At 45.2% G+C, this 14665-nt stretch overlaps 1 protein-coding gene and 1 non-coding gene across 2 annotated transcripts in view; one reads left to right on the top strand and one right to left on the bottom strand.

Moving 5' to 3' along the window:
• The window catches only part of GALNT17 (polypeptide N-acetylgalactosaminyltransferase 17), a 421732-nt gene that overhangs the window by 369239 nt on the left and 37828 nt on the right, over positions 1 to 14665 (top strand). Inside the window, exon 7 of the mRNA XM_049789513.1 lies at positions 14131 to 14316. Coding sequence (XP_049645470.1) covers positions 14131 to 14316 — 186 coding nt within the window. The remainder of the gene's footprint in view (positions 1 to 14130; positions 14317 to 14665) is intronic.
• On the bottom strand, positions 12634 to 12740 carry LOC126031718 (U6 spliceosomal RNA). The gene has a single exon (XR_007503550.1). It is a non-coding gene; the product is annotated as a U6 spliceosomal RNA (small nuclear RNA).

Here is a 14665-nt window from a genome sequence, read left to right as displayed (position 1 = left end):
AAAATATTGCACCAAGGCAAACTTTTTCCTTATCCTTGGGGGCTTATAGCATCCCTTTAATGTGCAGCTCTAGATGGGGTGAGGAGAGGTGCCCCCCATGTGGGACACTGGAGCTCTCAGAGGGATATGCACCCCAAAATCACAGGTAAGGACTTAAAAGCATACGCATCTCCCCAAGACTGTACAAAGGACAGCATGAAGCTAGACACTTGTCCTGAGGTCCAGAACAGCCCACTGTTGACACATTTAGGGAGGGCTCCCCCAGAATCTATCAGAATCAGGAGCCAAATCACCCCACAGGGAGTGTTAGTGGGGAAAAGTAGCGGAGGAAATGGATGCAGCTGCCGGAATGTGCCACCTCGTTATTTATTTATTTAGGGAGATTGGCTGTTCTCACAGCTAATCTTCATCGAACATGCCTCATTGCCCTCTGAAGGCCCAGCGAGGCTTCACAGAGCATTTGTTTGCTTGAATGTGTTCTTGAGGTCCTGTTTCTGGTTGTTCATTATTCGCTCTCCTGGAAATACCAGAGAGGAAGTGAGTCATAGTAGAGCCAAACCAGCTGGTGGCAAATCCAGGGCTTAATTGGCTGTCACTGTAGGGCCTGTGGCAGGTAAGATCAGCTGCAAACCCAGGTTTCTGTTCCATTTAAATCCAGGTGTTCAACTACACCTGAAATTGGGCCAGACAGAGACTCAGAAGGGAAGCCGGGGGCAAGAACCTGGTCCTACTAAGGAGCACTGCACCCTCCCATGTTTTTGCCTTTGCTTGTTTGCTTTTGGGTTTGGACCATATTTAACAATGCTCAGGGCTTCTTCCAGTTCAGTACTAGGAGGTCACTCCTGGCAGTGCTCAGGGGACCATGCATTTGTCAAGGAGGGATCCTGGACCTCTTGCATTCAAAACATGTGCTCAAGCCCATTGAACAATTTCTAGCCCCTGTCTTGTATTTTAGATAGCAGAGTTTCTTTATTCCAGAAATATTTTTATAGCCATAGGGCATTTTTAGTTAGGATCCATAGTAGCGTACAACTTATTCACTTCCTTATTGCTTGTTCTCATAGTCCAGACTTATCTCATGCTCAATCATATTTGCACTGCTCAACCCTGCCAGATCAATCACTACACCCCAGGCCCCAAACCCCTCATCCCAGACCATACCCAACCCTTGTTCCACTCCTCCCCTAGACCCCTTCCCAACTTTGATCCTATCCCTGTATTAGACAAGCTCTTCAACTCTCTAGGTGCTGCATCCAGAGGAATCCAGGTCACCCCCCCCCCAGGTGACCTGGAGAGGACCATTGCCAGCAAGGTCCATGCTTGGGAGCCTTTGACATCAGTCTGATGGCTGTTTGAACAGGTTGTTCTTCTAGCCTTGGCATTTCCTAATCTACCCTTAATTCTTGCCCTTATCTTCTCTCCAGGAAATGCTCAGGCCTGAAAACCCACCTCTCCCAAAAGTCCTACACAGGGTCCTTGTCACTCATTACTGTCACTGGCTAAGAGAGTCTTTGCAGATATCGACCCTGGAGTCAGGACCCCCTTCATGCTTTAGAGGACTCTGCAGGGATCATCAGGGCAACAGAGATGGGGTAGCTGGGATCGAGGTTGGTGGGAGCAGGGCTACAGGGATGGGGCTGCTGAGATCAGGCAATTGGGGACCAGGTCTACAAAAATCAGCACTGCAGGAGTCAGAGCAGCAGGGTTAGGCCTAGGCAGCCTCTCATTGTGCCCTCTCTACTCAGTGTTTGCTAATAAATAAGTTAGGTTGTTTCTTTACATTTCTTGCTCAAGTGCTTATTCTGAGCTGCAGGCCCTCACCTCTGCCTGCAGCCAGCTTGGCAATGTGTGGTATTTGACTTGGTGCATGTTCTCAAAGCATTTAATAACTGAAAGCACTTTCTGGGAGAAGGACTCAGAGAAGCTAGAGAACTTAGAGCCCCTGTTCCCAGTGTGAACCTCCACTTAACCTTTAAGTGAAAAGGAGACTGAGGCTGTCAACATATTGCTTCTACTGACTATCTGCCACAGTGCATGGGCTGAAGAGAAAATGTACAACAGCAGAGTTGCGAGTGTGGGGATTTGAAAATAAAGGAGTCGTTCTCTATATTTGAGGACAATGTCATGGTATTGTTGTATGCATCTAAAGATACACTACAGGGACCAAGCTACCCAGAATGATGGATGTAAATAATGGAAGCACCAATTGGCCTTCTCAGCGTGGTCCTGTCTTCTGTGTGGTGGTGAGGCTTCTAATGTGGCCCAGGAATCCATGACACTCAATGGGCCCTGGCACAACTGAGTCAGGGAAATTGATCAGAGAGACCAATGCCCCCAGAAAATTATATGTGTGTCCTCTTGAAGATGCTGCTGAATTATAGCTCCAGTGCCCAGAATTCAGAAAAAGCTCAGGACTCTGGAGATACTGGGTAGTCAATGTCTTCAGACTGTCTCCCTAGCAGCCCCAGAGGTTCTGGATGACCTCACTTGGATGCACAAGCAGAACCCTAGAGACCCTTCAACAGGTTCCAGAGGTGAAGTTGAACTCCCGGTTACCTCTGCCACTGAGAAGAGTCATTGTAAAAGGGATGGGACACATTTAAACCCACCTAAAGCACCATGTGCATGACTGAAAATGGCAGGCACGAAATGCTTTCAGCTATTAAATGCTTTGTGAACATGCACCAAATCCTATTATCCCCAGAATCTATTGAAGAGCTAAGCACAGCAAACTCACTGGTGCTCGTGAAGCATTATTCCTAGTTACGACCTGGAGCTTTTCCTTATTGCTTTATCCAGTGGAACCTTCAGGTAAATCTCATCAGAGGTGGGTGCTTGGAGCAGGCGGAGAAGAGAGTGGTTGATTATGGAAGATAGATTCCCAGCCCGGTGCGTGAGTCTATCTCTGGCACCATTTGCTCTGAATAAGGATAATCATTTCTTGCAATCTGGAAACCATATCATTTAGAAAATTAGTATAAGTGCAAAACAAAGCAAGAGTGGGCAAAAAATAGCTTTCATGTGAGAATGCCAGAATGCTAACAAAAAGATAAACCATGCAACATTTTCCTCTGAGAATCATGAATGTGATTTCTTGTGGTTACAATTCCACTAGAGATCATTCGTTTTTAAGTCAATTATTTACTACATTCCTTTTGTAAGGAAAAAAGTCATTTTGTAGAGGAGTGGGGTGAGTCGATAGCCCCAAGAATTACAACCCAGCATGGAGAGTCATTGAACCCTATGGTTCAACCTTTGGCACCTAATGGCACTGTGGCCCCCAGAACTGCTCAACCTAACCACTGATTCATCTCACCCACATGGTTGGGCTGTTTATCACCCAGAAAGTCCTGGGGTTCCTTAAGATTGCTTAAGGGACTCCTTCTGTCCCTCCAAAATAGATAATGCAAATTTTTCATTGCCAGTGAAAAAACAAGCAACTCTCTTCCTTGATTTTATCTCATGCAAAACCTGTTTATGAAGAAATTTTTTAATGTCTTGACATTTATTTTAATTTTTAATATTTTTTTATTGCCAAGCACAGTCTCAAAATCAGGTCTGTTAGCCTGGGATCACATATCTCCAAGAAATTTGCAATAAAGTCAAGGGATAGATAAACCTAGGCAGAAATATAGAACACAAGCTTGTTCTGGCTAATCTTGGTCTATTGAATGTCAACCTATTGTGTTTGCCTCATGGTGATGCAGCCCAGGATCTGCTCTCAGCAGCTCTCATAGTCATGTGCCTATAACTGGCTGCTTCTGCCATTTAGGGACCATGTGCCCCTGTTAGTCTACATTTGGGGTAGTTATTCAACCCACCATGAAATCTTGCTATTTAATGTGTTAAGGAGACACAAGAATTATGCTTTTGTGATCTTTTAAAGTCTTGATAATGGGAATCCTAGACTCAACCATGTGAGTCCCTAGTGGCCACCACACCAGTGCTTAGGCCCTGAACAGATTTCAAGGCTCAGGGAAATTCAGCCCTTTTGACCTGCCTAGTTAAAACCTTGGCTGCTGTGTGTGGGTGAGTGGTGGTATATATGTTTATGTGTTTATGTGTGTGTGTGTGTGTGTGTGTGTGTGTGTGTGTGTGTGTGTGTGTGTGTGTGTGTGTGATGTACCCCAGGGTAGAATGGATGCCCATCCAGCCTTAGGTGTGTCCTTTGGGGACCTTTCATTGTCATTTCCTTGTCATTTTATCTGTCTTAATTACTGGCACCTCCAAATTGAGGGAATTTCTGGCACTGTTGAGAATGCCATAGAAATACCTTGGGTTTTTTGGGCAAGAGGAACTCTAAGCATTCAGTGGGTCTGAGTTTGCATGACACTTCCCTGCAGGCTTCTTAACTTCCTTGAGTCTCAGTGTCACCCTCTGGAACTGGGAAAGGCTTCTGTGGGATTCATGCTGTTAACAAAATGAAGCAGAGAAGAGGAAGGCAGTGCCCCCCCACAGGGCAGCTAGCGTTGCCTTCAAAGGCTAGAGGGCTCTCCAGGATTATAGTGATGCCAAGAGGCCCAGATCAGCTCCATTCCCTTGCAAACATGTGGACAATCTTCAGGAATGAAGGGTGTCTACAGAGACTCCTCCCCATCCAGACAGAGCATCTCTCTTTGTACCTTCCTTACTGTGGACCAGAAGCATTTCCCTTCCTTATGGGTGTGCTTTCAACAATCTGCTTCTGAGAGATTGATTCTAAATGGTTGCATGATAGAGCCTTTAAGCTAGGAACAAGATGTTGCTGCTTCATGGACAACTGACAGCTTCCAGTCCTTCATCATGTCATTCTTAGAAGGAAGGTTCTGCATTCAGACACCCTGCTGGATTCTCTAGAACCTTCTGTCTGCCATTTCAAGGAAATTTCAGGGAGGAACTTGCATTGATGTGGATGGGTTGCCATCAGCTTCCATTCACACCAGGAAGTTTACTCTCATACAGTGCTGGAAGCCTTGAGTCCCAGACCAGGGTTGGCAGGTGGGTGTCTGTAGGGATGCTCTAATGGATCACAGAAACGCTCTGCTCCCTTTCTTTGTTTCTGACTCTGTGTCCTCTTCTTTGGATGTTGCTTAGACTGGCTCAAAGCCTGTGGTGTAGCCTCAGATCCCTTTCGAAAGGCTCTTTTTGCAAATGCAACCACTTTCTGGGACTTGGGATTAAAACACACAGATCTGGGGGAGAGGGCACAGATGTGGCTCATAACAGATATGATTTCTGCCTGCGTCCCACTCTAACAGTGCTCAAAGACCTCCTGGTGACACTTGGCGTGTGCTGGGAATGACAGACATGAAGAACTTCAAACACACGATGGATTGTGCATCTAATTCTCTGGGACAAAGGCCCATATGGCGTTTGAAGAGCCCTGAGCTGATTATTCTTGGAGGCTTTGGGATTAATGCTGTTCCCCGGAGCTTTAACAATGATCAAACCCAGCCCAACCTAGCCCAGTGTCTTCACAAAGGGAAAACAAGGACAGGTTCAAGATAGTACAATGTCACTCCCAGTCTTCTCAGAGCCGGGAAGCAGAGAGACATGTTTTGGCTACATTGCCTCTCCTTTGAAGGTGCTTCCTGCAACTGGGCAGAATGCACACATTCCATTTAGCAGGCTTGGTGGGAGCTGCTGCTGGCTGCTCGCAGAAGCTGAAGTCAGCAGGTAGGAGATGGCAGGTTAGAATTGTTCAAAGAGACTTTAGGCCTAGCCAATATGCAGGGCATGGTGGAAGGGGAGCAAGAATATAGTCACACCAGAAAGAAATGTTTAAAAATTTAAAAAACCATTTCCCTTTATCAAGCTCCACTGTTGGCTACCATTCCAGCAATTTCTAAAGCATGAAGCTGGCCCCAGGCCTAGCAGAGAATAGAGTAGGATGGGGCTAATCAATGGCATTTTCAGTATCCAGGTACAATGGCCATTTTTCCTTAGGGAGGAAAAGGGAAATGAAATGACCTTATTGGAAGAAACCCAGGGAGGCTGCTTGCTTCAGGATAAGTAGCCTGTTCAATCTGTGCAGAGGATTTAGGGTACATTTTTAAAATCCTACATATAGTCAAATTAGGATATGGAGGAGAGAGAGTATAAGGCAAGGAACAAGTGAAGCTCTAAATCACAGTGGCTGAACTGAGATGGTAAAAAAGATGCCAGAGATAGTCCATGGATTAACTTGTCCTCTTCCTTGTGAGCTTTTGGGGATTCAGCTCCAACAGGACAGGAGTGAGGAGTGGGCAGGGAAGCCCTGGATTTCCCTTTAATTTAAGGGGAACTGTGTTCTCTTGGGTTCACTCTCACTGCTGAGCAAAAGATTCCAGACACACAGGGTAGAGTGAGACTGGGCCCTGGGTGCCCAGCATGTATGCCACTGTCTCAGATCCCAATACAGCCCTGAGGGGTGCAGGTCATAGTCCTCCCAGTTGACTCATATTCATGTTGTCAGTGATGTTTATTGCCCCCAAAAGAGTATCCTTAGACTTTTTGGATATTCCAGGACCCAGAATAGAAGTGAGATTTATAAAAGGGCTTAGATTTATGTTCTTTGCTCCACTCTTCAACCCCTTTGCTCTCCATCTGGTACTAAGAAGATGCCCGATAATTGAAAAGCTGAACCTGCTAAGTGCTGGGCCCTGAACTAAGTTCTTCACATATTTCTATTGCGTTAACAGGTTCATAAATTGAAAATGCCATTCTGAGAAAGGCAAGAGACAAAACCAGGCTTGAGTACAAGTTCTCTCCCTCTGAGTCTCATTGTACACAGTGTTCAAATATTATGAAAAAGCTCAAGCTTCAACTTCTCAGCTGCTGAGTGTCCTGCTACTTGTTAGAGGCCTTTTTTTCCCAGAATGTTTTAATTTTAAAATAAGTAAGGCCAGGGACCAGAATAATAGTGCATTGGGTAAGGCACTTGTCTTGTATGTGACATCCCATATAATCCCCGGAGTCCCATCAAAAGCAAGGCCTGAGTACAACTGGGTGTGATCCAAAATTAAGAAAAAGAAAAAAATTAAGGACTGATAATTCGGGTATTATGGCACTTGCCATATAAGAAACAGACACACTAACTCTGATTCAATCCCTGAACCACATATAGTCACCCAAGTATTGCTAGAAATGATCCCTGAGAAATGAGCCAAGAATAAGCCCTGTCATGTGTGACCCTCCCCAAATGATTAATAATATGTCAGCAATTTCTAATATTTAAGATAAATATAACATTATTAGATATGTTACATTATGGTCTATAATGTCAAAATCTAAACCAAGAATAATATAAGAAATAAGAGATTAAATTTAGAAGAATAGAATATAGCAATATATATATTTAAATTAGACAGGATAAGTAAAAATAATTCTAAAGTAAATGTTAAAGATTACAAAAAGGCTGGACAGATAGTTTTATAGGTAAGGCACTTGCCTTGCATGTAGCCAATTTAGATTTGATCATTGAGCATCATTAGGAGTGATTCATGAGACAACCATGAGTAATCTCTGAGCAACACACACACACACACACACACACACACTCTCTCTCTCTCTCTCTCTCTCTTTTACATGAGATACCTGAAAAGATTATAAAGTTTATGATCCATCTGCCAGCTGCAGAATCAGATATTCTGAGTTTTATTTTCTGCTGGGGCACTTGCCTTTGTTGTAAGTTCCAGCTACTGTTATTTTTTTCTTTTGTTATTGCTGCAATAATGAATAGTCTTGCATGTGTGTTGGTCTGTGCCCGAGGCTGGCTGTGTCCAAATGCATGAAGTCATCTATAACTGTCCGCATAGCTACAGGAGAAATGAGGCACTGTGGTCTTCCCCCACAGGGACAATGCTTGAGTCCCCTGCTTCCAAGCTCAGAGGGTCCCAGGGTCCTACTTCTGCTAACAGGACCCCAGAGGTCCTGTAATCACTGGACTGGAGAATAGTCTGAGCAAGAGCTCCAGGTTTCCTCTATGATGTCCTCCATGCTCAGCCCAGTGATCTCTCTCCCCACCATCTTAAACTTACGCAGGCTGACTTTGAGCCAACCCCCCCAAATCTCCCTCCTTTTTCTGTCCCCAAATCTCCCTCCTTTTTCTGTAAGTGTCTCCAAATTCCAGAATGTTGGTGTCACAGTCTCAGGAGGGTTCTCCTCTTGTCCCCTGACTTACTGAGAGATGCGTGGGTGCATGGAGCTTTTACTGCAGTCTTTGGGGGTGTTTCTCTCCATTCTCCACCAACACTTAGCTGCTTTATCCCTGCATTTTCTAGTGGAGGGTCCAAGAGGAGGCAGGCACCTATGGGCAGAACCAGGGCTGAGCCTGGCACCATTCTTGCTCCATTCTGCTGCTACCTACACCCGAGTCTCCTGTGGGGAGCAGAGAGCTCAGATTCCCATAAAACTTTGCTGTTCAGTTCAGGGAGGTGCCTTCCAGAATCTTCCACATTCATTTTCTTCTAATGTAGACATATTCTTCACCCACCTCAGCCACTTTTCTGGCCTCTGGAGGCCTCTGGTCTAGACTGGGGCCTTGTGGAGGGCTCTTAAAGTGTGGCTTGAGGAAAATCCAATCTTTGTAACCCTAAATAAGGAGTTATCTTGCCCAATGGGAAGGTGTGTGCCTCTAGTTTTGGGGAGAGAAGAAATGATGTCGATGAATAGTCATGGTCTGGCTGGTTGCTTTTAGCTGACAGGCCGTGGGCTACATTACAATAAACAAATGGTTCTTGTTAGGTGACATCAGTGGTGGATGAGGGATTTCAAGTTGTCATAGTCTCGACTGGACTCACTATTTCATTTTTTTTTTTTTTTTGGCCACACCATTTGATGCTCAGGGGTTACTCCTGGCTAAGCACTCAGAAATTGCCCCTGGCTTGGGGGGACCATATGGGACGCCAGGAGATCAAATTGTGGTCCTTCCATGGCTAGCGCTAGCAAGACAGACAGACACCTTACCTCTAGCGCCACCTCACCGGCTCCATGACTCACTATTTCTTTTGTTTGTTTGGTTTTTTTTTGGGGGGGTCACACCCAGCATTGCTCAGGGGTTACTCCTGGCTCCACACTCAGAAATTGCTCCTGGCAGGCTTAGGGAACCATATGGGATACCGGGATTTGAACCAATGACCTTCTGCATGAAAGGCAAATGCCTTGCCTCCATGCTATCTCTCTGGCCCTGTACTCACTATTTTTGTTGCCCTACTGCTTCTTCTGCTTTTGCCTTCCCTCTGGTCCTCTCTCCAGCTGACCCTCTTGCCTTGGTTTCAACCATAGCTCTCTCTCCCTCTCATTGCCTAGGGGTTCGCTGTAAGGACCTGGCACCCCTATCTTGCCTATTCCCCTATTAAACCTAATCTCCAAAAACGTTTCTCTTGTTATAAGGTCTTCAGCTCTACAAAAGTCCCAAATCAGAAGGGACCCAGTTACTATTGCCTTGTCAGCTTTCTCCAGCATGCTAACCTTTCTTTGGCCGAATTGACTTTCTCTGGGCAGGAGCGTGAGGGGGTAGAGTTGAAATCATTTGGGCCAGGGTGACAATGGCCCCTGAAGCATGTGGTGCAGTCAGGCCTTCCAGCAAAGTCTACAAGCTCTGGTAAGAGGAGAGGGGAAGCGGCTGCAGCGGAGCTGAGCAGAGAGCTTGGCGGCACCACCCCCTCGCTGCTGTCGCACCAGCTTCTAAATCAGTCTGCAACACTGTCTTGGAATTCTAATTTAAATTCTGAAGAAAAGGCAAAGAATAGGAGTCGAATCCATGTCTAAATTATTTCTATAGTCCTAGAAGCATATTTAGCTCTGAGCTCTGGTCTTGATAAAGGGTGGATAGGGCATTGAATTGAACAACTAAAGAGGTAAATTACTGGAAGTTAATCATGAGGCTGGGTGCTGGGAATGCAAAAAGGATCTACTTGCTTGAACTGCTTTTGTCCAAACGTCAGAGATCATGAGCAAGGGTGGTGGGGTGACAAATACAAAAACTGGAGTAAGAGAAGGCCAGGTGGGGGAGTTCTCAATGATAGGAAATAAGGTGGACAGTAGTGGAGAGGGAAGGCAAGAAGTGAAATGAGGGGCACAGGAAGGCTCCGACCAGCCAGTGCCCAGTTGGGGCTACTTTGGACTGTTTTTTCTAAGCTGGAAGTGGTTGCTAACATGGTCTCAGGTCGGGTGATAAGGGCTGGGAGAAATCTATCGAGCCAGACCCCAGGACTTGCTTTTCCCAAAATGTTATTATTTTAGGTGCACAAGCAATTCTCTCTCTCTCTCTCTCTCTCTCTCTCTCTCTCTCTCTCTCTCTCTCTCTCTCTCTCTCTCTCTCTCTCTCTCTCTCACACACACACACACACACACACACACACACACACATACATGCCCTTCATGCTGCTGATGTGTGCTCTGTCCTCCCCCCACCCTCGCAGGCCATTTGCTGAGCTTCATTTTCATTCCTCATCTTATATTAAGAAAAATGACTTGCATCGACTGGCAATAGAATCCAGGTATTTAGGGGTTCTCGCTGTTGTGGTACTTAAATTGAGATATGTCTGGAGGCCCATATTTATAAATCCTATTTCAGAGAAACAGTAATAAATAAGGCAGAAGATTGAAATTGAATTTTTGTAAAAGGACGTCAGGAGGAGAGCAGGTGTAGCTCCGTGCAAATCTGTGCGATAGAAGATGTAGCTCGCCAGCATGAAGGGCAGCAGGGAGCCCGACCTCTAGGCACCTCTGCCAGTGCTCCTCCTTGGGGTAACTAAGTAATCACTTAGATGAGTAGGTGAGAGCAGGGAATGAAACGTTCTCTCAGCAGCCCATCTGTGTTGCGTGGGACAGATTTTATTAGCAGGCAGGAGACTAAAATGTGCCAGCACTTGGGGCCCTTCATGAGGCTCTATAGCACCAAATGTCCCTCCACTGTGGCTGTGGACTAAGTGGTTTGGCAGTGGCTGACACCAAACTCCCTCATTTATTTCTGTGGGAAGAAGCCATCTGAGAGACCACAGGTTTACATAAGCCGAAGCACAGGGTACTCAGAGCCTCTCTCTCTTCGGGTGCCATGGAGCAGTGAGTGAACTCTGGGGCTTGTTTCAGTGGGTCTCAGGGCCCAAGGAACTGGGCTCATGTCACTTTTCACCACCACTGCAAGTGTGTGTGTGTGTATGTGTGTGTGTTATTTCCTCAGCCTCCTCCTTCCCTTTCTCCCTCTTTCCATCTAACTTCCCTTCTTTCTCCCTCCTCTCTTCCTTTCCTTGCTTCCTTCCCTCAACCCCCTTGGTAGGCTTTGCCTGGCCTTTCAGCCTGCTACTTCAGGACTGTTTGCAACTTGGTGTTGCAACCATGACATTGCCTCATGTAGTATTTGCTGCTGTTGGCACACTGCTGCCCCTCTTGTCCCACTCCTGGGGTCACTCAGCCCACTCAAGAGCCTTATTGTTCCTGGGCTTGGGTCAGTCCTGACTGTGTTCTGCGTTGCTCTTGGAGACTCTACTGCCCATGTCAGCCAGGCAGTGGCTTTTGCTTCACCTGCTGTCCCACACACCACTGCTGTCAAGTGTTTGTGTGACCTGATCCCTGCCTACTGTAGGCTCACCAAAGCACAGCTCTACTCTGCATTTACCTCCTGGGCCTCCTGGATCCCATTTTTGAATGTTCCAATTCTCATCTCTGTGGCTTTATCAGGTAGATGTTATCAATCAATCTATTTACTGTCTACCTACCCATTATCTAGATATCAACCTACTTATCATATATCTACGCTACTACCTATCTGTCCATTCTCTGGAAACCTACTGTCTACTTACTACTATCTATTCACTCTCTTCCTACTTCTCCATCCTCAATATATCTACCTTCCTAGCTTCTATGTAAATATTCATGTACTACCTACCCACCCACCCACTTATCTACCATCTGCATGCTACCTTCTTATCTACTACTCACTGTCATCAATCTTATCTTTGTCACAGCTTTGTTGAAGGTTCACAAACCATCACTGTTTCTCCATTTAAAGCTTACAACTCAGTAGTTTTTAGTCTATTCAAAGATTTGTCCAGTAATCACTATAATGCTCAGTATAATTTTTCAAAGTTCATCCATGTGATAACGTATGCCTATTTTTGTTTCATTGATTTTATGAATAAATAATCTTTTATTATTTATATGAGTTAATATACTTACTAGCTTTGGGTGACTTAGCAGTCAATCAGTTCATGAACATTTACTTAATCCAAGATCATGTAAATATAGCCTCATGTTTTCTTTTATTATTTCTGTTGTTTTAGCTCTTATGTCTATACTTTACATCCATTTCAATTTAGTGTTTTGGCTTATGGTGTGAGGTAGGGGTTCAGATTCATTCCTTTGCATCTTATCCTCACACAGTTTGTTAAAATACTATTCTTTTGGGCCCGGAGAGGTAGCACAGCGGCATTTGCCTTGCAAGCAGCCGATCCAGGACCAAAGGTGGTTGGTTCGAATCCCAGTGTCCCATATGGTCCCCCGTGCCTCCCAGGAGCTATTTCTGAGCAGACAGCAAGGAGTAACCCCTGAGCACCGCCGGGTGTGGCCCAAAAACAAACAAAAAAAAAATTCTTTTTCCCATGGAATTGTCTTGGAAACCTTAGTGAAAGTCAATTGTCATAAATTTAAAGGTTTGTTTTGTTTTTAGTTTTCTTAAATATAAAATGCTTCACAAATTTGCATGTCATCCTTGCCAAAGGGCCATGCTAATCTTCTCTGTATCATTCCAATTTGAGTATATGTGCTGCTGAAGTGAGCACTAAAGGTTTGTATTTGAGATTCTCAGTTTATTCCACTTATCTTTCCTTCTCTCTTTTTGCTAGGACCACACAATCTTGATAATAGTCACATTCATGGTTAGTTTCAAAGTGTCAGAGATAAAAGTCCCTTAAACTTTCTTACCCATATTTGAAACTATCCAAAAATCATATACTGATGGGATTCTGGGCATTAAACCATCTCAGATTAACCGTCAAAGTCTCTCATTTCCCCCTTCTTCTCTGGCAAGGAGGAGAGAAGGTAAACTCCCCCACCCCCACGCTTCTTGCCTCAACTTTGGAATTCTGCCTTGCCATAAGCCAAGGGCAAAGATTTGATCAATTTCTAGTCAAACTATTCTGGACCCACTCTAAAAGCCCATTTCCTTGAAGAAACAAACAAGGTGAGAGTTCTTGTAACTGAGTGGAATTTATTCATAGAAACAAAAGATTACACAGTCTTGGAGTTTGTGACCAAAATGAGTAAAGTTCCGGAACTTGAAGAGGTCAAGTTTAGTGATGCATTTTGTCTGAGCCAACCTCACCAGCACACCTGTTTATGTAGACAGAGTTGGACCTAAGCACAGAACTATCTCACTGGTCCCTAAAGTTTCTCTCTGTCCTCTCCCTCTTCTCCCCACTGAAAAGTCTACTCCCACAAATTAGTCCTCTGTGACCTTTAGAAATGCTTCATGTTTCCTTCCTGAGGCTGGAGAAATTAGAGGACACAGCACTTCCTGGAGCAGAGGGCTCTCTAGCTGGATGTCCAGATGAAGAGGAAGGCACTCTCCCTTCAGGGGGCCTTTTCCCCCTCACTTCCATCTTGTAATTGAATATTCCAGTGACAAGTGACACCTGCATGTGCTGGCATTAGAATGGGGGAGGGGAAATAGCCGCTTCTGGAAGATTGAATCTCAGTGCTATTGGGATTCCAAAATTGAGCAGATTAACAATGCAGAACCATGTCATTGTACACTTTGTGCTAATATAAATAGAGATATTTTTTTTAAGTCTAAGTTTTCCATTCTAGGTCTATGGGGCATTGCTTCTACCCGGTGAAAAAGAATAACCTACATGCATGTCAGTTCTGCACTGTTGAGAAGGAAACACAACCCCTGGGGCTTCTAGCGCTCCCTCCAGAGGAACAGGATTTTCATACCCTGAGCAATTAGATAGGACAGTCTCTATACCTTTTCTGCCTGTTCTGATAAAGTAAGGAAGCTGTGCTGTAGCACCCAGGCACCATCCAATCTCATGTCTTTAGGTAGTAACACGGGTTGATAACCCCGGCTGATGCTCTGCCCACCAATAACATTGGTGCCCATGGAGGGCTGTAACCTTTGGGAAGCTGGTGGCATCAAGCTGATGATATCTGTGGTGATTGTTCCTCCAGGTGTGGCTCTGTGGGGGCAGCATGGAAGTCCTGCCCTGTTCACGAGTGGCCCACATTGAGCGGAAGAAGAAGCCCTACAATAGCAACATTGGTTTCTACACCAAGAGGAATGCTCTCCGGGTAGCAGAGGTCTGGATGGACGATTATAAATCTCATGTATACATAGCATGGAATCTGCCACTGGAGGTAAGGCTATCATAGTCCCTCCACATCACCTTTCAACAGTGGTCCCCATCATTGACAGGCCACAGGTCCCTTTAATAGGATGATCATGCCATTTCTTTTTCTTTCTTTTTTTTTTTTTTTTTGGTTTTTGGGCCACACCCGGCAGTGCTCAGGGGTTACTCCTGGCTGTCTGCTCAGAAATATCTCCTGGCAGGCACAGGGGATTATATGGGACACTGGGATTCGAACCAACCACCTTTGGTCCTGGATCGGCTGCTTGCAAGGCAAATGCCGCTGTGCTATCTCTCTGGGCCCAATTATGCCATTTCAAAATGATACTCATGCTGGAATATTCAGAGGAATGCAATTT

Source organism: Suncus etruscus, chromosome 15 (assembly GCF_024139225.1).
Source record: "Suncus etruscus isolate mSunEtr1 chromosome 15, mSunEtr1.pri.cur, whole genome shotgun sequence".
Taxonomy (NCBI): Eukaryota; Metazoa; Chordata; class Mammalia; order Eulipotyphla; family Soricidae; genus Suncus; species Suncus etruscus.
The sequence above is the reverse complement of the archived record's forward strand: the minus strand, read 5'-3'. Positions and strand labels throughout refer to the sequence as shown.